Below are 21,507 nucleotides of genomic sequence, written 5' to 3'. Positions count from 1 at the left end.
TCTTTTTCAGGATAGATCTTTCTCTCTCACACACACACACTGGCATGAACACACATACCACTCACACACACACACACACACACACACACACACACACACACACACGACAAAGCCACAGATATTGACTTGTACCAGTTTGGGGCGGTTGAGCAGAGCTGACAATGAGACTTCACAATGCAGAGGGACAATGACTGAACGTTACCGTGTCATCAGCGTCCACTCACATGATTCACCAGCAACATGTGTGTGAAACATGAAGCAGCGACACTGCCTTTAACCCACAGGAGCTGGATTCATGATTAGATTTGGTTTGTTGAAACAAAACACGTCACAATAAACTTCATGTACTCACTTTAGTCACCAAGTGTTTCCAGCTATCTTGGTTGTTTTGGTTTATTGACATCCTTTAATATATTTATACAATAAACACTTTATAATGAGGAACCCTTTTTAAAGAGGCTGTAATTTCTAACTAATGGCTTTAGGTTAAACAATTTACCAATGCTTTATAGATCAGTTATAAAAGTTTGTGTTTGTGTTGCCAGGTAGTGAAAATCAGCTGACCCCTTATCTCTAGAGAATACTTGATATTAAACCCCTTTATTAATAACTTTTTGACATTATTAACTTGAGACTTGTGAAATCCATTACAATTGATCAATTGGTTATCGACATGTAAAACACGATGTTTAGAAAAAGCGGTGTTTTTCACAATGTGGCGACCCAGCATTTGTAATAGCTGATAAAGGATTAGTGCATTGTTGATTAATTACAGCCTATAAATCCTTCATAAAGGGCACCTTATTGAAAGAGGTATCAGTACAACATATCAGACTTTGTCAGTGATAGAACAATAACAGCATCCTTAATGCTGAAGTGTCCTTGAGCAAGACACTGAATCTCACCAGCTCCAGGGACACTGATTTGATTTGGCCCTGAACTCCCCATGGTGTGAAGAAAACTTGGAGGGTCCATGGCAGGTGGTGGTGAGCTGCTGTGTAAAAAAGTGAAAGGTCTCTTTTGCTTTTCCACCAAACGGCTCTTTTTCTACCTTCCACCAGCCCTTTTTTTTTGGCTTTCGTGATTGGCTCGCAAACCAAGCAGGCCTTAAAATAAGACATATTCTCATTCAACCTCAGACAAATAGAGATATATCAAAGTAGAGAGAAAAAAGTAGAAAATAGGAATATTTATATTCACTTTATTAGCAATGACCTGGTCTGTAGATGCTGGTTGTCTGACAGTGTGCTTTTATAAGGCGTTTTCTGGTCCCTCTCTCAAGCAAATATGATTTTTTTTTACATTTCTAACATGTTCTAAACGCTCCTGATTTAATGTCATGTAGCAGTGTGGGGACAGTACACAATCTTTGCAAGTTATCCATCAACCTTTACCCTCTACAAATTACTCATGGTCAATTATGCCTACCAGCTTTGAAACAATTGCACATTATCATTCACATCTGAGCGAGCAAAGGCACCACAGAACACATCCTGCTGTAGCGTGGTTTGATAACTGGTTGGGGAACATGTTAAAACACCTAAGCATGCCTGGACTCGGGCAGGAGAGGATATGAGCTGGTGACATAGTACGGATGCTTTTGACAGAGAAGCATGTATGGGAAAACACAGAGCAGGAACTAGTGGTACGCGATGCCATCAATCTTATTTATGAACTGAGAGCTCTTATCTGGCGCACTGACAGACAACATTGTGAGGACTCGCCAACATTCCTCAGCGAATGTGAAAGGCAGCTGACATGTTTCGACTGCAGCTCCCTCTCTCACTCTCTCACTCTTTCCCAGAATTGATATGATGAAGGAGAATGTAAATAGGAGTCAGGGGTCGAATTCCATTGTGCTGAAACATCCAAGAAAATTACATTTTCTACACTTTTCGGAGCAGTTTTCTCTTCTCTCTCTGGCTCGGTCACATGGGAACTTCATATCAACTGCAATCACCGTGAAAGGGACGGGTTTGTTGCTGTGTAAACCGAGGAAATTATCTTCTCACACGGTGTGTTTGTGTGCGCCGCCAGGTTTATTGCCCCATCCTGACGTTTACAGTTTAACAGCACATTCCTACTGAGCATTAGCCTTTGAAGTTTCAGCACATTCAGAAAATATGCTGATGGCGAATGATGATTATCAAAGTCAGAGTAAAGAGGAGGTTGTTGGAATGTGGATTGCTTTTGTCCAACGTTGGTATGATAATATGGCCTTTACGCTATTTCTAAATAAGGCCAAACACTCATTAAGAAAGAAAAACTATAATTTAGATTTCCGTCAAAGCAACACGCACAAGTGCTAGCTGCTGTATACATATCACAAGCATGTTCACACAGACAAACAAACACAAATAAATGTTGAGTTTGATGAGAGATTGATTGACTGGCCTCCTCGGGGGCAGATATATGCTGCGCTGATGAATGGACACCTGGAATAACTTGTCAGATAAGCGGCAAGCAGACATCCTTAAAACACCCAGCGGGAAAGTAAGTAAATCCTCTACATTAAGCTCTACATGATGTCTTTCTCTTGTCATAGAGGCCTGGCATGTTTTCGGGCACTAGTAACACGTGTGTCACGGCCAGAGGGACACGGGAGAGCAACTTGTCACCACCTGCTGCACAAGCCCGCCGCACAGGCTGCAGGCTGTTTGTTCAGGGGCCGTATGTTAAAAACCACAGGGATGACCCTGGCCCACACGTCCCTGCTGTGGACTTAAGTGAAAAGTCTGTATCGTAAGATGTTATGCAGGCTGTCATAATGGTCAGGATCTCTGCTGATTTTCCAAACAAGGGAGAGGTGCTACAGGTTCCAGGAGGTTTGCACAAAAATGCTTTTTTAAGGTTAAAAATCATTTCACTTTGACTTTGAAATGAGGCCATTTGATTTTTCTGCTCTTGGCACTCTCATATGCTGGCTAATTGTGGGTTTTGGGATTCTTATTTGTTCATCTGTTGAAAATCATCTGCACTGAAATATTTAAACTGGACAGATGCATAAAGGGTCAGTAGATGGTCTGTTTTTCAGCCTGGACAAACGGCCCTACAGACATTAAATAGTTAACAGACAGATTACAGAGAGGATTATTTACACTTACAGATCCTCTGAGACACAAAACATGAGGCATGCACTGTAGCTACAGTATGTGCTCCACCCCCTGGAAAACATGTGTTCTTTGACTTGGGGATTAGATGTGTTAACTGCTCTACAAATCTACACACACACACACACACACACACACACACACACACACACACACACGCTACACACACACACACAAGCACACGCTCACACACACACACACGTCATGTTTTGGGAATGTATGACTGAGGAACTCCACTTGACAACAGAGCAGCACAATATAGGTTACAACTGCTTCTGGTGTTCGGTGGTAAGTATCACTTGATTAGTTACAATGTAAAACAACTTATGGCCAACATGGTTTTAAATCTGTGTTTCAACATGTACTTGTTTAAACTAAGTGATGTCTTTTTATAACTCTTTTTTATTCACTCAGGTGTCTTTTGCAAATAAGATGTGCTTCCACAGAGTATAGTTTGGGACATAAGATAATATGAATATTAACAAAAGCACACAAAGAAAAAGTTGCCTAAATGTTTCATATCCGAACAATTCTGAGAGGTAAAATGGGGTTTTCAACATCACTTTACAATCACTGACAACAGTCATGCTCATGATACAAAACTTTTGAAGCTGAACAGCGCCTCCTGCTGGAAATTTCCCACACCTGCACACACCTGCATGGCTTTTATCAGCCTATTTTGAAACATTCAGGGGACAAAACGCTGGTTTGTTTCTTACATTTTCTGGTCAGGAACAGCCACAGAATTGATGTGTGCTCAATGCGTTGATGGAGTCAGCAAACTGCAAGTAGCCTTGATGACATTAGAGTGACTGGAGACTTTGAACCCGCAAAGCAAGGGTGCAAAAAGAATAGAAATCCTACAAACAGTGCTGACTGGTCGAGCACACATCCCAAAACACAAAAAGGTGTCATATTGCTAAACCCAGTCACCCAGTTGTCTTTTCAATTCAGGTGAAGTCATGAAACACACTGATTAACCTAACAAATCAGAAGCTAATTCTGTGGCTGCTGTGCTGATCTGTGTGTGAAGGAAGCAGAGTGATCACAGGGAACTGAGGGAAACTGTTGTTGATGGGTAGAGTGAGCATGAACTGCCAGGAAGACAAGAAGGCTTGGTTGTGAACCATGGTTGCAGAGTGTGTGGACTAAAGAGCACAGAGTTAAGTAGAAAAGGTTGCTGTCAGCTGCAGGTGCTGCAAACAGCTTGTTCAAACCAGAAGCCAAGGCCATGCCAGGCGAGGGTGGAGGGACTGGGAAGGGTGGAGGGGAATGGGAACAGGTGAAAAGTAAAACTGGTAAAAGACATTGGAAATTAACTCAAGATCCTTCATATTAAGCAAACAGTGACATGGACAGGCAGGCGAAGAGCAGGAAGATGGAAATGCATTAGGAGGAAGAAGAGTAGTGAGTTAACTCGAGCAATCAAATACCATGAAAAGAGAGTTAGGAGATGTCCAGCATGCTAAAACCCTCAGAAACAGATTGTTAATGGTGGTCTGTAAAAAATCTGATCAACAAACCAAAGTCTGTAAAGTGAAGAATTGAAGCAGTAGGAGTGTAGAAGGTTTTAGCAGTGCTAAAGGAGTTATCTAGTAACAATAGCCAGGTAGCAAGGCGTCTTCATTATACTTTATGTCCTGATAGGAGTCACAATTAAAAAGGTCTGTTGGTGCATTTGTTGAGAAACTGGATTTGATATGTGTACAGGAGACTTGGTTTAAGCCACGGTTAGATTCTGTAATTCCACGGTATGAGTGCTTAAGGACAGACCGAGCAAACAGACCAGGGGAGGGCGTGCCAGATTTCTTAAGAAAGGTTTGCAATGCAGAAAACAAGAGATTGACACTGAGCTTGAATGCGTGGTTGTTAAAGTGTTGTCAGAGGAAAGAACTCTCAACTATAGCTGGAGGAAGAGAAGCTGGAAGGTGTGATGGAGAAAGTTGATTTAGGAACAGTGGCACTTTAATGTACATTGTGAAGAAATCATGGAAATCAGCATTAACTTTAACATCAGCTGATCTTGCTTAAGTGGGGGAGTAGGATATGATGGACATATACACGAGGGAAAGTGATCATGGTTAAATATTAAGCAGGTTTAGTAGGATGCTGGTAAAAGAGATTCAAGATTCAATTTCTCAAGGGCAAGGTGGGCAGAATTCAAAGAGAAGACTCAGACAGTGGTTGACAAAGTAGTGAGGCTGTGGAACACTGGCTGCAGACGAGCTCATATCAAAAACACAAGGTCAGATTGCACCAAGGTTGGATGATGCATGCAATCTTGCTACACCTGGCAAAATAAAGCACACAGGCAGTAGTATGACAGTGCCTTGGAAAGCCATGCAATCAATTAAAAGAAAGTCAGGGCAAAGGCCAGGGGTGCTATTAAGGATGCAAAGAGAGGAAGCTGGCATTTGCAGTACTTTAGGACGGCAAACAAGTTAGGAAGTTATAGGCTTTGGAGCATGGAATGACAGGGGAGCACAGGATATCTGCTGTACCTGTTTACATTCTGAGCGACAGGAGGCAGGTGACAACAAAGCTGAGGAAGACATGCGAGTTAAAACAGGTCAAAATTTAGACCATGTTCATGAGCAACTGGAGCAGGCCTTAGATAAAGTAGTGAAAGAGGAAGAAAAGGAGAGTTTTAAAATTTCAGGTGTAAGGTCAACATATGTGGTCTCAGTAGGACATCAGGCTATAAGAAGCCTACTGAAAGAGTAAAACCTTCAAATTTATGGCCGTCTGGTTTGAGGAGATGGAGGGTATGTGCAGAGAACAGAGTATCAAAGTGTGAGAAAGTTATAATGTCATGTAAGGAACATTAGGACACTCATACGATCTGTGATTGATGCTGGGTGTGAGCCATAAAGGACAGTGAGCTTCCTCTGTTCTAAAGAAGCTGCATGTGGTGCAGAATAAAGCACTTACAATATGTGGCGAGGCTTCAAGAACCACACCTTTTGACTGAATTAGGGAAAACCCACATTAGTGCAAAGAAGGTGCAAATTGTCTCTGAAATACTGGTCTGAACTACAGAGTTACACGTTCTTAAGAGCTGCTACGTTTTTGTCGGGGGAGCCCTGGGAACTTAGGGGAAAGCAAGGAGGGGGAGTCTAGTAAATTCCATGGGTGAGAGAGCATGGGAAGTGGGAGAGAAAGATTTGTGGATGGGCCCGGCATTTATTATTTATATATTTATTTTTCTATACAGCCAACGAGGGCTGAAAATAACGATTATTTTAATTGTCAATTATTCTGTTGATTATTCCCAGATTAATGGATTAGTTGTTTGGTCAGTAATATGTCAGAAAAAGGTGAAAAATGTTGGTCAAAGCCCGAAATGAAGTCCTCAAATGTCTTGTTTTGTCCATAATCCAAATGTTTCAGTCATAGAGGAGCAAGGAACGTGAAAATTCTAACCTTTAAGAAAATTGAATCGGAGAATTCAAGATCAAGATCAACAAGAACTGTACTCATTACCACCGTACTGCGCTCTAACACAGATCGAACTCATTCCATGGAGTTCTACATATAACCTGTAGGGGTCAGCAACACGCCTTTCCTGCGTCCAGTCTACCGCAATTTCTTTAAATAGAAGAAGAGCCGCACCAACATCTGGCAGCTGTATTCTAGCTGAATTAGCTTAACGCTGTTGTTAAGGTTGGAAAAGAGTTCACCACGTCCGTTTTCCACTATATATGACCACCAGAAACGCTGTCCCACCAGTTTAAGAGGCGGAGGGACTTAAGTTAAGTCCAGGATGTGCTCCGTCGTCGGATGTTATTCGTGGCGTCGCACTGCGCAACGCTTCAAGTTACCGGAGGACCCGGAGAGGAGGCTGGAGTGGGTCCAGTTTCTCGCCACAGTCAATAAGCAGCGCTTCAAAGAGTCGTCCTGGACTGACATCACAATCTGCAGCGAACACTTTAAAGATGACTGTTTTGAAAGCGTGACGCCGAGCCATTCAGGCGTGACTGGCAAGGTCCAGCTAACGTTAAAGCCCAGCGCTGTCCCATCACTATGCCTCCAGTCAGAGGCAGACGAGCCTGAGCCACATCTGGAGAGGCCAGAGTGTGTGGTGAGTCTGCGCTGCACTGACCAGAGGCACACATTTGTTACCCTTCTCTCCTACGCAACACCGCAACTCATGCTGCATCCTTCGAGCGCGATACTGTGGGTTGTAAAAGTTCAGTATGATGCCCTGCAGCCTTGAACAAGCATGGTGTCAACACAGCAACACACCAGGCAACAAAAGCTTCACGCCCTCTCCTCTTGCACAGATGTACCCGACATACCGATCCACAGTTTTTCAGAACCAAACCGACCAGTAGTGCTGATCCACATCCTGTGTTCCTGCATGCTGCCTCAGATGTTGCTTGTCTGATAGCTGTAATATGCATTTATTGACTTGGCTCTATAGTGCTACAAAAAAGTACTCATATAGTAATAAAGTGATATCCCAATGTCCACATTTACATAGCACTATTCAGTTGGAAAGTGTACACATTGACCAGTCAGTACACTCACACAAAGCTTTTCTACATTTTCAAAAAAAATCTAAGCATATCAGGTATTTTAACATTGTGCAAGCACAGCTTTTAATGTATCACATGTTGCTTTTGGTGAACTATGAGCTTTTATTATCTTGTTACTTTGTGTAGGAGCCTGTGGAAACCACAGATGCTACTTGTCAACGTGCTATACTTCAAACATGTGATGGCCTCTATTCAGAAGAATCAAGACTTACTTCAACAGGTACAAAAAGTTATGTGTTATAATAAATTATTTCAAGTGAAGAATTTTCTCTCATATACTTTAAACTTAATTTCTAGCAGCTCATGGAAGCCCAGTCCCAAGAGGAGGTTCAACTGATACTCCAGATGTGTTCATATCTGTCTATGGCCAGATGCATCCAAACAATATGAACATTGATTTGATCAGAGAAAAGTAAGTTTTCTTTAATTTTTTGCGCAACATTTTTGCTTCCTTTGGCCACTTTTTACATCAGGTTGGTGTTTTAATGTTGAAATTGTTTTTTAGAGCCGCACTTCTACAGATGAAGGGGAAGTATGTTGTGAACGAAAAACGCCTCCTCCAGTTGTTTAGCTGCAAGTGTCCGTTGTGTGGTTCTAAGGTAAAGGTGGAGAAGGTCACCTGTGGGCTGCTGATCATCTTGAACCAACAGTGCCTTCAGTGCCAGTACAGAAACCAGTGGAAAAGCCAAGTCAATGCCAGTGTCCCAGCAGCTGAAGATCAACATCTGACAGGAGGCTCAGATGTAACTCCAGAGGTGCAACAGGTACGACTTGAATAGTCACACGTGTTACACAGACTGCATGAAGCTTGGGAATTGTGCATCCAAGAAAATGTTTACAAGAAAATCAATCACGTGCTACACTGTTGAGTTTGATTTTGTGGGTCTTATCGCCTGTTTAGCCAGAATCATAAAGCATGCTGTGTCTGCTTGCGCCTTCTCGTTTTTTTAGTTGTAATATTTCAAAGTCTGCTGTATGGATTTAAACATTTTTTTACCCAGATTTTTTCAATGTATTACAGGCACAGGCAACAGATGACACCGATAGCAATATCACAGGGGTCCCTGAGATTGTCGCTGTTATTGATGACGAAAGTGACGCCATGGATGACACAGAGGAATCGGGTGATCAGGGTGACATGGACTCAGACGAGGATTGGAAGCCAGCGAAGCATTTTCAAAAGGAAACAGATGACAAGACCAAAAATGAAGAGGAAGAAAGTCATGATTATCCTCCGCTTGCCACCACACACAGTCAGCTCTGCACAGAGTGTGGGATGTTTTTCAACAAGCAGCGGTCTCACACGTGTGAGCACAAAATCAAACCCTTTTCTTGCAACATTTGTGGCAAGAGATGCGTCAGCGAGGTCGCTCTAAATTGCCACAGCAGAGTTCACAATGAAAACTATGAGCATCGGTGCAAATACTGCCACGCTACGTTCAAAACGAAGGTGGACAAACGCACACATGAGCAGACCCACCTCACTGAAGGGAAGCCCTACAAATGTCCCGACTGTTCAGAGACGTTTGCCACAAACAAGGACCGCAGCATCCACCTGGAGGATCACAGAGGCCCCCGCAAGTTAAAATGTGACATCTGTGGGATTCAATTTGTCACGCCGCTTTCTCTCCAGAGACACTTAGCTGTGCACACAGGGGCGAAGCCATTTAAGTGTTCAGTGTGCCAACGTGGCTTCAACCAGGCAAGCCACCTGAAGTCCCACATGCGTCTGCACACGGGGGAGAGGCCTTATAAGTGCCAGCACTGTGACAAATGCTTCAATCACAACGTGAGCCTGAAGAGTCACGTCCAGCGCTACCACACGTCAGGTTCTGGATGTGAACAGAAAAAAGAAAAGATAAATGAAAGGGAAAGTGACACTGGCGATGCTGACGGAAACAGGAACAAGAAAGACACAAACTCTGAGTTCGACAATGTAGAAGAAGAGCAAGACACAGAAGAGGAGATGCAGAGGGAGACAGCAGGTCTGCCAAAAAATAAAAAGAGGAGCACAGGCAGACCGATAGGAAGGCCGAAGAGAAATGAATCAGGCAATTTAGTTCTGGCAGTTCAAGTGGAAGGCCAGTGTTCAAAGAACAAGACTGGAAAAACACTGAAGTTAAGGCAGAAGTTAAAGAGAGCACAATGCAGTGAGCTGAGTGACAGCGACACATCCTTTGATTCAGCAGGGGAGGAGGGGGAGAGGAGCGAGGAGGCGACATCGAGCACAAGCAGATCGAGAGGAAGGGGGAAGAACTTGGACAGTGACTCTGATTTTGACCCAGAAGAAAGAAAGAAAAAGAGGTACAGCAGCCAGAGCAGTGGTAAAAGTTTAGGGAAGCGCAGGGGAAGACCACGAAAAAATCTAGTGGTGTGAAGATCCTTAAAATAAGAGCTAAAGAATTAGTTTTGTTGAAATGATCGTGAAAAGAAAGGAGCCATATAAAGTGGACGTTCATACAGAACCGGAGTGAGTTTCAAGAAAATTGCATAATATGACAGAGAAAACATCCACACCAAGGCCAGGGCCACGCTCAAATGTTACTGCCTTTAAAGAGAAGCTGTTGCTTTATTCATACTTTTGAATCTTGTTTCCGGATGTGTATTCTATAGGATCAAACTGGATAAAAGCATATTAAACACGGCTGATGTGAAGTATTGTCCAATACTTTATTCTTAATAATACTGCTGTATGTAATGATGATTCATCTGTAAACTGCTGGAAAGTTAATCACACATTCTGCCAAGAAGACTAGTTAATTTGCTTCTACTGTACATCTAACAGGTCAGATCATCTTTCAGGAGGTTTGTGTGTGTATTTTAACATTTTTCATGGCAACAGGGTTGAAAAAAGCTCTCATCTTGCTACAGAAGAACAAGTACTCTTGACATTTTATTATTGTTATTGTTATTATTACTAGGCTACTACTAGTACCAGGAGTGGAAGGAGTGCAAAGATCCTTTACTTAAGTAAAAGTGCTAATATCACACTTTGAAAAATACTTAATTACAAGTAAGTGTCCTGTATTGTCAACAAAAAGTACTTAAATATACTTAAAGTAGCAAAAGTACCTAATTATGCAGTAAAATGGTCCCTGTCAGTGTTTTATTATGATATTTGACTAATATTCTGCTGCATTAAATGTGAATTTTGTATTTTACTGCTATAGATGTTTAAGGTTGAGCTAACTTTAATGACTTTATATACTGTTGGACAGTTTAATGTACAGAAATGCATATTTAGTCATACAGATAGTTTTGGTGCAATTTGCCAACGTTTTGAATAATCCGACTTCCTCGTTTCTGTCCAATAAAGTCCAAGTGAATTGAATTTGGTTTGCAGTGTTTCACAGCATTTCACGTTTCACGCAGCTAGATTACGTTTTAAAATTAAACGGTTTTATATTATTTCTTTGCTTGGATAATCCACATAACTCGTTATTGGCAGGTGCCATGTAATCTGAGGCCAAATAAACGTCGTTTAGCATCTCACTCAGTCTCCTTTCATTAGAAAAATCGCCCTTCATGGGCCGTTCAGTAGCCGACGTGCGCAGCCGGGACACGCCTGATACAAAACCACGCGAACCTCACTACGCAACCCCGCCCATTCACTGCCCGCCTCAGATAGACTTAGCTAACCGTTAGCTGTTAGCTCGTGTGTTTGGGACATTGAGGCTGCAGCAGACACTGAGGTGTGTCCTCCTGTCACTCTACACAATAACAACAACGCTGTCCGGCCACTTTTCAAACTGGACCAAACTTAATCCAGGATGTGCTCCGTCGTCGGATGTGAGTCGTGGCGTCGCGGTGCGCAGCGGTTTAAGTTACCGGAGGATCCGGAGAGGAGGCTGGAGTGGGTCCAGTTCCTGCTCGAAGTCAACGTGCAGCGGCTGAAAGAGTCGTCCTGGACCGATATCACCATTTGCAGCGAGCACTTTCCTCGCGGTTGTTTTGCAGACGTGACTCGGACCGGCACGGTCCAGCTCAAGTCCAGTGCTGTCCCATCACTGTGTCTCAAGTCAGAGTCAGACGGACCTGAGCCACACCAGGTGAGGCCGGAATATGTCGTCATTTTGCTCCGATAGCCTAATCCTCCGACTCTAGAAAGACTCAGGACCCGTTCCCACCCACACGGCATGTGAAGCGAACACTACAGAGTACTGTTGACACCATGTTTTCTTAAGGGTTGGTTTGTTTTGACACACGAACCCGGCTGACTGTCTATCACGTACTTTAAATGGCTATTAATTTCTCATTAAATTCACATTTATTTAATGAATCATTAAAAACAGATCAAAGATGCAGTACAAATATAACTGTCAAGTGCAGCAAACGTGCCCAAATGTATTTATTTAGGTAGACAGTTTTGTGTGTTAAAAATAAAGCATGTAGTATTTGAAAGGTCTTTCAATGCAAAGTCAACCAAACACAGCTTTTGGTATATGCAGCTGTTTTTGCTACTACTCAAGGTCAGTCAGTGCTGCTACAAGCTTTTATCTGTGCTGCTTTGTGCAGGAGACCTTGGAAATCGCAGAAGTTGCCTCTCAGAGTGATCAGTTTAGAGCAAATGACACTCCGTCGTCCTGTTCTGAAGAATCAGGGATCACTTCATCAGGTAAGAAACTTGGCATCCTTATGAGCTCATTAAAATGGAGTGAAATGTTTTCTTTCTGTGCGAATAATGAACTTTTATTTTGCAGCTGCCCAAGACAGCCCAGAGCCGAGCGACACTCCAGACGCTTTAATGTATGATTATGCTCAGATGCTGCAAAAAATCGTGAACATCGATGCGATCAGGGAAAAGTAAGGTCATCAACATCAGCAGTGCTTTAATCACATAAGGCAAGCTTTTTAATTCTGTATCTCACATTTTTTCCCTTTATTTTTTTCTTTAGAGCTGCTCTTCTACAGATGAAAGGAAAGTATGTCGTGAATGAAAATCGCCTCCTCCAGTTGTTTAGCAGCAAGTGCCCGCTGTGTGGTTCTAAGGTAAAGGTGGAGAAGGTCACCTGTGGGCTGCTGATCATCTTGAACCAACAGTGCCTTCAGTGTGAGTACAGAGACCAGTGGAAAAGCCAAGTCAATGCCAGTGTCCCAGCAGCTGAAGGCTCAGATCTGAGTCCAGAGAGCAAACAGGTAGGAGACATCCCACGACAGATCCAACGCTAGCTTAAGAGTTTAGCCTGCTTCTCAACAGAACTGTGCATCCAAGAAAGTTTTCAAACTAAAATCACACAATCTATATTTTTGTTTTTTTGCAGTTTTGTGTTGTTAATTTTTGTGCTGGCTCTTGCAACATAACTAGGTATAGGTGAAATGATTAATTGATTAGTCAATCAGGAAAATAATAATAACTGTTTTGCAGGGCCGAACAATTAATGGAAATATCGAAATCGCAGTATGGCAGAGTGCAGTGTTAAATTTGCCCATCGCAAAGCATCTGTATAAATAACTGCACTATGATTATGTATTTATTTATTGCCTATCGTTCAGACGTACTATTTGGATACTCGTTCAATTGTTTGTCATTTATCAAGCTAAAAATAGTGAAGAAATGCTGCAGTTTCTCAGTCAATCATCAATGTAAACTGAGTATCTTTGGATTTCGGAGTAAACAAGACATTTGAAGACGTCACCTGGGACTCATCGAAGTTGTGTTTGGCATTTTTTACTATTTTTTGACATTTCGTAGCTCAAATGATTAGTTAATGGAATAAACTAACCTTCGGATTAACAGATAATTAAAAGATTGTGACTTCCTCTCAGATTCATCCTGAACAGAATTTGCAAAAGGTTGCGTTTCACCCACACCCATTCTTGCCATTTTATCTTTCACAGACAGCGTCAGCACACGCTTTTATCAATGAGGAGGGTGATCCCACGGAAGAAACGGAGGAATCAGGCGATGAAGGCGGCACGGACTCAGACGAGGACTGGAATCCAAAGAATGAGATTTCACTGGATGGCAGGCTTCTTAAAGACGAATCTGATGAGGAAAGTGAAAGTGAAAGCGACAATGAAAGCTATGATTATCCTCCACTTGCCCTCAAACACAGTCAGCTCTGCACGGAGTGCGGAAAGTTTTTCAACAAGCAGCGGTCTCACACGTGTGAGCACAAAATCAAACCCTTTTCCTGCAACATTTGTGGCAAGAGATGCGTCAGTGAAGTCGCTCTAAATTGCCACAGCAGAGTCCACGATGAAAACTATGAGCATCGGTGCAAATACTGCCACGCTACGTTCAAAACGAAGGTGGACAAACGCACACATGAGCAGACCCACGTCACTGAAGGGAAGCCCTACAAATGTCCCGACTGTTCAGAGACGTTTGCCACAAACAAGGACCGCAGCATCCACCTGGAGGATCACAGAGGCCCCCGGCAGTTAAAGTGTGACATCTGTGGGATTGAATTTTACCGTCCACTTTCTCTCCAGAGACACTTAGCTGTGCACACAGGGGCGAAGCCATTTAAGTGTTCAGTGTGCCAACGTGGCTTCAACCAGGCAAGCCACCTGAAGTCCCACATGCGTCTGCACACGGGGGAGAGGCCTTATAAGTGCCAGCACTGTGACAAATGCTTCAATCACAACGTGAGCCTGAAGAGTCACGTCCAGCGCTACCACACGCCGGGTTCTGGATGTGAACAGAAGAAGGATAAAAAAAACAAAACAGCGAGCAACACTGTTGACGCTCAGGGGAATGGGAACAAGAAGGTGCAGGAGGAGAGAACAGATACGCCAAAAAGTAAAAGGAGGAGCACAGGCAGACCGATAGGAAGGCCGAAGAGAAGTGACAGCTCGGCTCAGGGAGGGGGAATGAAGGGACGGAGTTCAAACACCAAGACTGCCAAAGTAAAAGTGCGGAAGTTAAAGAGAACACGCTGCAGCGATGAGCAGAGCGAGGGCGAGCCGACCGAAAGCGATGCATCGCTTGACTCTGCACAGAGGGAAGAGGAGGGGAGAGAGAAAGTGACATGGAGCACAAGCAGAGTAAGAGGAAGAGCAAGGAAGGACTTTAACCCAGAAGACTCTGAGAAAAAGAGGTGCAGTGGGAAGGGCTCAGGGAAGCGCCTGGGAAGACCAAGAAAGACCCAAGTAGTGGAAGACACTTAAAAATCCATCGATTAAGAGACATGCAATTAAGAGCGTCATACAGAAGATTCAAGATTCAAGAGTCTTTATTGTCATTGAGCATGTCAATGAAATTTTCATTGCAACCCCCATGTTAACTGGACTGTTTTCCGTGATATATTTGACATTGCACATGCACAGTTAGGCTGGAGTATTTAAAAATGTCTTCGCTTTTGGTTGTTAAGCAATCATGTCTTTCAAGATACTTTTGACGTGGACGCCATGGGATCAAACTGGGTGGAATTAAACTGTGTAGTGCCCGTTTTCCTTTTTGTTGGAAATGTTTAATAATTCCTGTTACCTACTGTATAGGAACATTTAGATGTCCTATGCAGCCAACAAGATGTTGGTGGGTGGATACCAGTATCAGGTCCCTGAAACTGAATCAACTCAATGAAATTCAGCCATCCTTCATTTTATTACATTTACACCTGCACTTTTCCTCTTGTGACATGTCAAAATGTCTTTTGTGAAGAAGACCTCTTGCCTTTATGTTCAACACATGAAACTTTTTGAAAACTGTGAAGCAATTTCGAGTGATGCTATATTGTAGACTTATATCCAACATTTCTGTTTTCACCTCAGTGTAACAGGTGTGAAAAGACCTTGTTCTATTTGTCATGCTCAGAGCATCAAGAGCCAGGGATCAAGTTCATCAACCTCCACTGAATGGAGATGGAGGCAGGAATGCTACAGATGGATGTCTCAAAACCTGGACGATTAAAAACAAAACTATCTGCATGGGTAAATCCCACTGGTGCTAAGCGATGAAGTGTTCTGTACATATATGATTCGTGCTTTGGTGTAAAACGTGCTCGGCTCAACAGCCCCATCTGCTGGTGGTGTGTTGGACCTGCATTATCAGTGCACATCAATGCTCGAGTTTGTTTATTGTGATTAAATTGTATTGTTAGACCTTTGCAGGACAACACGTTGTTATTAGCACGCGTCTTGCTAAATATTAATGGGTCTGCCGACGGAGCGAGGCGCTTCCTCACATTGAACACAATGTTGTTAGGTCATGTTATTGTTCCGGTTTTAACGTTACCTGACGAGGTTTGAGTTTGTCTCAGATAAAAGTACTTTAGATTATTAACGCTGACTGTGGGAAACTCGCGCCCCTGGAGCTCGGCTAGTTTTATGTATTAAGAAGCTTATGTGAGTAATGACCCCGAAAGACCGTAATTTCATACACCGAACCCAAAGCCGGGACACGCCCGACTCCAAACCACGCGCACCCGGCCGTAGAACCCCGCCCACTCCGTTATCACAACAGCAACTAGCAAACTAGCAAAGGCTAGCCGTTAGCTTGTCACTGTTGGCAGTGGAAAGCAGTCGACCCAGGAGGTTTCCCGAACATCGAACTTAAACGCTGTCCGAGCACTGTTAAAACTGGAGGGTTACGACTTAAGTCCAGGATGTGCTCCGTCGTCGGATGTGATTCGTCGCGTCGCAGTGCGCAACGATTCAAGTTACCGGAGGATCCGGAGAGGAGGCTGGTGTGGGTCCAGTTCCTGTTCGAAGTTAACGGGCAGCGACTTAAAGAATCGTCCTGGACCGATATCACCATTTGCACGGAGCACTTCACTCACGACTGTTTCGAAAACGTGACTCCGGCGGCTGGCACGGTCCAGCTGAAGCCCAATGTTGTCCCGTCAGTGTGCATCAAGTCGGAGCCAGAGGGACCTCCGGACAGCCCGCAAGCTGTGGTGAGTCCGCCGCGACAGCTGTGCCATGTTAACAGCTGTTACTGTCCCCTTCCTTCCTCCTCAGCACATCACCGGACAGTCCAGCCTTCATGTCAAATCACAGCTCAGTGACTCTACGTTTAAAACAAGCCGCACGCTTTATATACAAAAGTTGCTTCAGGGGCTGTTAATCTTAGGAAATAAATACATAAATGATCAATCATAAAGACAACAGGTCAGGGTCAGAGCCCCCTTCTTCATTGATTAGGTGTTTATCAAATTAAAGCAAAACACTGATTTAATTTTGTACATTTTTGTAAGAGTTTTGCATTTTTGCTTTTCTGTATAAAAACCTTGAAAGCAAGTGTGTAAGGTGTTTACACTGGTTTGTCAGGCACACAGTTAAGACCCCTTAAGAGTCACAGCTGTAGTCGTTCCTTTGTGCATTCACAGTCTGTCAACACACTGTTTAACATGATGAATTCTCAGCATCCCTCATTCAGTTCATCGTTCATTCTGTCCACTTCATGCTGCACAACATATAGCTTATATGAGAAGAATCACAACCACATTCATTAATATTCACAAATTAGTGTGCCAGTCCACCTCTTGTGTGTCCATGTGTAAATGCTGCGTGTACTTTCAGGTGCTTGATGGCACACCGACTGGTGCTTATACAGTTTTAGTGTGTGCGGCTTTTGTTTGACTCCAAGCTTTTGTCATTTGTGCAGGAGCCTGTGCAGACCACACACATCGCTTATCAGTGTGACAACGTTGACGCATGTGATAGTCCAACGTCCCACTCTGAAGAATCAGAACATACGCCAACAGGTAAGAAGCTTTGCATTAAAAATGAAGATGGGATTTGATTGTTACGCTGTTTCCTCGCGTGTGAATACTGAGATTTGTTTTGTAGGTTCCCAAGCAAGTCCTGAGTCAAGTGGAGTCTCAGTGTCATATTCATCTGATGCTTCAAATGTTGCTGCCCCCGGGTTTGACCGGGTGCCACAAAAACTCATGACTGGTTTGAACAGGGAAAAGTGAGTCCGACTTCCTCAACATGTTTGCTTGCTTCTTAACATTCAGCATTAAGCTGGCTCTTTAAATCGTCTGTTTAATCGATTTCTAGAGCTGCACTTCTGCAGAAGAGAGGAAAGTTTGTTGTGAACGAAAGCTGCCTCCTCCAGTTGTTCCGCCGCAAGTGCCCGTTGTGCGGCTGCAAACTTCAGATGGAGAAGGTCACCTACGGGGCGCTCGTCGTCTTCAACCAGTGGTGCCTTCGGTGTGAGTACAGGTACCAGTGGAAAAGCCAGGTCAATGCCAGTGTCCCGACGGCTGAGTTCCAACACCTGAGAGGAGGCTCAGGATTCACTTCAGAGACCCAGCAGGTGGGACTTGAATAGTCTGAATCACATCCTGACACTCTGCCTGTAGAACCTACTCTGTACCTCAGAGCTAATAAGGAATTCAGTTTAATTCGATTAATAAATCATAATGTTTCTTCTGCTTGCGCCCCCTTTTTAGCCACATTATTCTGTGCTGTGCAGATGTGGAAAAGCTCTATTCATGCTTTGTATTGTTCACAGGAAGTGGCCACAGAGGACGACCCCAGCACCAAAGCTTTCTCTCAGATTGTTATGTTGAGTGATGAAGACAGCGATCCCCCAGATGAAGACGAAGAAGGCGATGACGGTGGCGTGAGTTCAGATGAAGAATGGCATCCATCTGAGGGTTTTTTGCTGACCGAAGAGCTCGCAGAGGAGTCTGAAGAGGAGACGGAAGATGAAGGCGAGGAGGAGGAGCAGGAGTTTGATTCCCTGGGTGGCCTCAAAATTAATGAGCTCTGCACGGAGTGCGGACGCTTTTTCGATGTTCTGAAGCCTCACGCGTGCGAGCACAAAATCAAGCCCTATTCCTGCAACATTTGCGGCAAAAGGTGTGTCACCGAGATGTCTCTAAAAATTCACAGCAAAATCCACGACGAAACCTACGAGCACCCTTGCAAATACTGCCACGTCACCTTCAAGACACGGGTGGACAAATGCAAACACGAGCAGACCCATCAAGATAGCAAGGACCCCTACAAATGCCCTGACTGCCCGAAGACATTTACAACCAGTAAAGAACGCAGCATCCACCTGGCAAACCACAGAGCCCCGAAGGAGTTCAAATGTGGAGTCTGCGGGATTGAATTTAAGGACGTGCATCACCTTCGGAGACACTCTGTCGTGCACACAGGGTTGAAACCGTACAAGTGTTCAGTCTGCAAACGTGGCTTCAACCAGACGAGCCACCTGAAGTCCCACATGCGTCTGCACACGGGGGAGAGGCCTTACAAGTGCCAGCATTGCGATCACAGCTTCAACCATAACGTGAGCTTGAAGAGTCACGTCCAGCGGTACCACTCATCGAGCGCTGGATGTGAACGGAAGAAAGGGAAGAGAAAGGAAAGGGCGAGCGGGAGTAAGGGCACAGACTCTGAGTTTGACAGCGCAGAAGGACAAGACACAGAGGAGGAGGTGATGGAGACGAGGACAGATGTGCCGAAAAGTAAGAGGAGGAGCACGGGTAGACCCAGAGGAAGGCCGAAGAGGAATGCAGCAGGCGGCTTGGTTCTGGCAGGCAGGGGAGGAGGCCGGCGCTCAAACACTAAGAGTGCAAAATCAAAGGCGCAGAAGTTAAAGAGGACAGGTTCCAGCGATGAGGAAAGCGAGGACGAGCAATCAAGCAGCGATGCATCCTTTGACGAAGAGGAAGAGGAAGAAAAAGAAGAGAAGGAGGCACCGAGGAAGAGTGCAGGGAGATCAAGGGGAAGGCCAAAAAACGACAGTGACACTGGTTTTGTCCCCGAAGAAGAAACAAAGAAAAAGAGGTACAGCAGCCAGTGCAGTGGCGAGAGCTCAGGGAAACGCAGGGGGAGAAAGATCTAGAGGTCTGAAAAACTCTTCAAGCTTGCAGAGCTGAAGGATTCATTCTGTGTGAGCGACTGTGAAAATAAAAGAAGCCACTAACATTTGAGGTCCGTTTGGGCCGATATCTCTCGATACCTCTTATTAAAAACAGTTTGAGATGTGAGAAGCATCCACACGGGTTAGCGTCCGTCTGAACTAAATTGTCTTTTGCTCTTAAGACATCATGTTGCTTTGGTTTTCAAATACTTTTAAACCTGTTAAATGATGTGAAGCCCGTGCCATTTGATCTGGAGAAGTGGATTAGCTAGGGCTAATGTCAAGTCTGAGTTCCTTTGCAAGAAAAACAAGTGAGCGTTGGTTCAAAATCAAGGAGCTCTTCAGCTTGATAAATGGTCTTTCCAGCTGTCACCAATGAGACCAACATTCTCTGATGATTTGATATCATTAATAATGCAAAGACATGCAGTAAAGGAGGGTGAGTATTTATTTTTATGTATGTCAGTTTCAAGCTAAAAACCACCTTTATACTCTTAAAGTAAGTCAGGACACTGGTTCAGTCAGTTTCTAGCTCGTCTTATTCTCTATAAAACTGCATAATTATGTAAGAATTCAAGAATTCAGATAGCAGTTCATTGTTACATGTTGTGTAATATTGCACAATAAATTAAACTCAATGTTAATTAATGTAATGGATAGATAGAGTCTTGGATTTTGGATAGATTTGTTGCTCTCCAGGTCAGTTTCCTTAAGTACGTCCAAATCATATCAGCTAGCTGAGGCTTGAAACTAGTTTGCCAGACAGTAGTACAGTACGTTCATCACAGTGAAGAGAAGCTGGTCTCGGTTCTTTTATCAAAAGGATTTGACTTTTTCCCCTACCTTGCGATTCTTGAATATAAATGTACTGGCGCATCTGGGACCATGAGTTCCCACTTTGATCAGAAACCCTGGATGAATCCCCCCTGCTTACATGTTTATCCTCTTTCCCTCTCATGTGTGTGCCAGTCATTGAGCTTCCTTCAATGCCTGTCAGGGTTTTTTTTTTTTGAGTGTTGGAGAAACTTATTCAGCTTTGCTCTCTGGGAAAGAGTCAGCCTGTTGCCTGGTTAAACTTGCGGTCGCTCAGTGGATTAGACATGCGAATGGTTTGCAGATCTAAACGTGGACTAATGTTTGGAGAACTGAAATAAAAGGAATTTCTTCTGACTTTTAATGCGCTACAACCCTCAGTACTTTCAGGTAGCACTGATACATGTCAGAGCAACAAATGAGGACATTGAGGTAGAAGAGTCATCTCAAAGCCTCTCATTTAACTAGATGTATAAATCAGATGCTTGATGGAGTTTATTTAAAGCTGAGTGTGAGCAAACGACAGGCCTTCAGTGATACTTCTGGCAAAAAAAATTCCATTCAGTTCAAAATAACAAGACAAAGTGCTAAATAAGCCTCATGTGTGGTCTGTCATGCATTAGGAAATTTGAAAGTCTGTCAGACTGAATTTTGTAAAATAATTTTTTCACTTTGGTTCCTTTTCTGTCACTGAGGTTTGAAACTAAGGACAGAGCCACACTTGTAACTGATAACACACTAATTAGTTCAGTGTGCATAATAAATGTATTCAGCAAATTAATATTTTTCGCCTCTCTTCGCTCCAGTGATCTGTTGAGGGTGACTTGCGTCTTGTCTGAATTAACTGAAAAGACACCTCAGTAAGAGTGAGACACGTTCAGGCTTCTGAAATCACATCCAGGTGCCAACTTTGTCTGTGGCGAAATTAGTAGGTCTTCAGGAATTAGGGAGTATGAGCACAGTATTAGCGCAGCATTAAGAAGCAGCGTACCAGTGAATCCAGAGGTCCTTTGCAACTGCAGTATTTGTCCCAAAACGTGTGAGCGAGCAAAGCATACATTTTAAACTCTTTGTATGTTTTGTGTGTGCAAAAATCTGGATTTGTAAAGTAACTCAAGCTATCCGTTGTAGTGAAGTCAAAAAATGTAATAAGTAGTACCTCAAATTTGCACTCAAGTACAGGACTGGAGTAAATGTCCTTGCTCACCTGGGTGATAAGAGTGTCCTGCAAATTTCAGGACCACCACTAGATGTCCTCCTTGTGCCACAAATACTGACT

At 43.6% G+C, this 21,507-nt stretch overlaps 3 protein-coding genes across 5 annotated transcripts; all 3 read left to right on the top strand.

The window, feature by feature from the left end:
• The first annotated feature begins 3,315 nt into the window (after positions 1-3,315).
• LOC121615320 (zinc finger protein 662-like) lies at positions 3,316-10,973 on the top strand. Of its 3 annotated transcripts, none has more exons than XM_041949634.1 (5): positions 3,316-3,398; positions 7,775-7,868; positions 7,946-8,060; positions 8,154-8,412; positions 8,670-10,973. In XM_041949634.1, the coding sequence occupies exons 1-5, from the start codon at positions 3,330-3,332 to the stop codon at positions 10,023-10,025; spliced, it is 1,893 nt and encodes a 630-aa protein (XP_041805568.1). In that variant the 5' UTR covers positions 3,316-3,329; the 3' UTR covers positions 10,026-10,973. The 3 variants fall into 3 exon arrangements, with proteins under 3 accessions (XP_041805568.1, XP_041805567.1, XP_041805566.1); XM_041949633.1 differs by lacking the exon at positions 3,316-3,398 and adding an exon at positions 6,785-7,191 and having other exon boundaries at positions 7,949-8,060; XM_041949632.1 differs by lacking the exon at positions 3,316-3,398 and adding an exon at positions 6,785-7,191.
• A 349-nt stretch (positions 10,974-11,322) lies between these two features.
• LOC121615350 (zinc finger and BTB domain-containing protein 14-like) lies at positions 11,323-15,688 on the top strand. The gene is made up of 5 exons (XM_041949676.1): positions 11,323-11,697; positions 12,164-12,263; positions 12,349-12,451; positions 12,544-12,784; positions 13,487-15,688. The coding sequence occupies exons 1-5, from the start codon at positions 11,419-11,421 to the stop codon at positions 14,759-14,761; spliced, it is 1,998 nt and encodes a 665-aa protein (XP_041805610.1). The 5' UTR covers positions 11,323-11,418; the 3' UTR covers positions 14,762-15,688.
• Positions 15,689-16,075: 387 nt separating this feature from the next.
• Positions 16,076-20,517, top strand: LOC121615287 (RE1-silencing transcription factor-like). The gene is made up of 5 exons (XM_041949578.1): positions 16,076-16,488; positions 17,199-17,298; positions 17,384-17,507; positions 17,597-17,855; positions 18,054-20,517. Exons 1-5 carry the CDS (start codon positions 16,198-16,200, stop codon positions 19,395-19,397), a joined length of 2,118 nt encoding a protein of 705 aa, XP_041805512.1. The 5' UTR covers positions 16,076-16,197; the 3' UTR covers positions 19,398-20,517.
• Positions 20,518-21,507: the final 990 nt, after the last annotated feature.

The sequence above is a fragment of the Chelmon rostratus genome, chromosome 12 (genome assembly GCF_017976325.1).
Source record: "Chelmon rostratus isolate fCheRos1 chromosome 12, fCheRos1.pri, whole genome shotgun sequence".
Lineage (NCBI taxonomy): Eukaryota > Metazoa > Chordata > Actinopteri > Chaetodontiformes > Chaetodontidae > Chelmon > Chelmon rostratus.
Note: the sequence above shows the minus strand (reverse complement) of the source record. Positions and strands in the feature narration are given on the sequence as shown.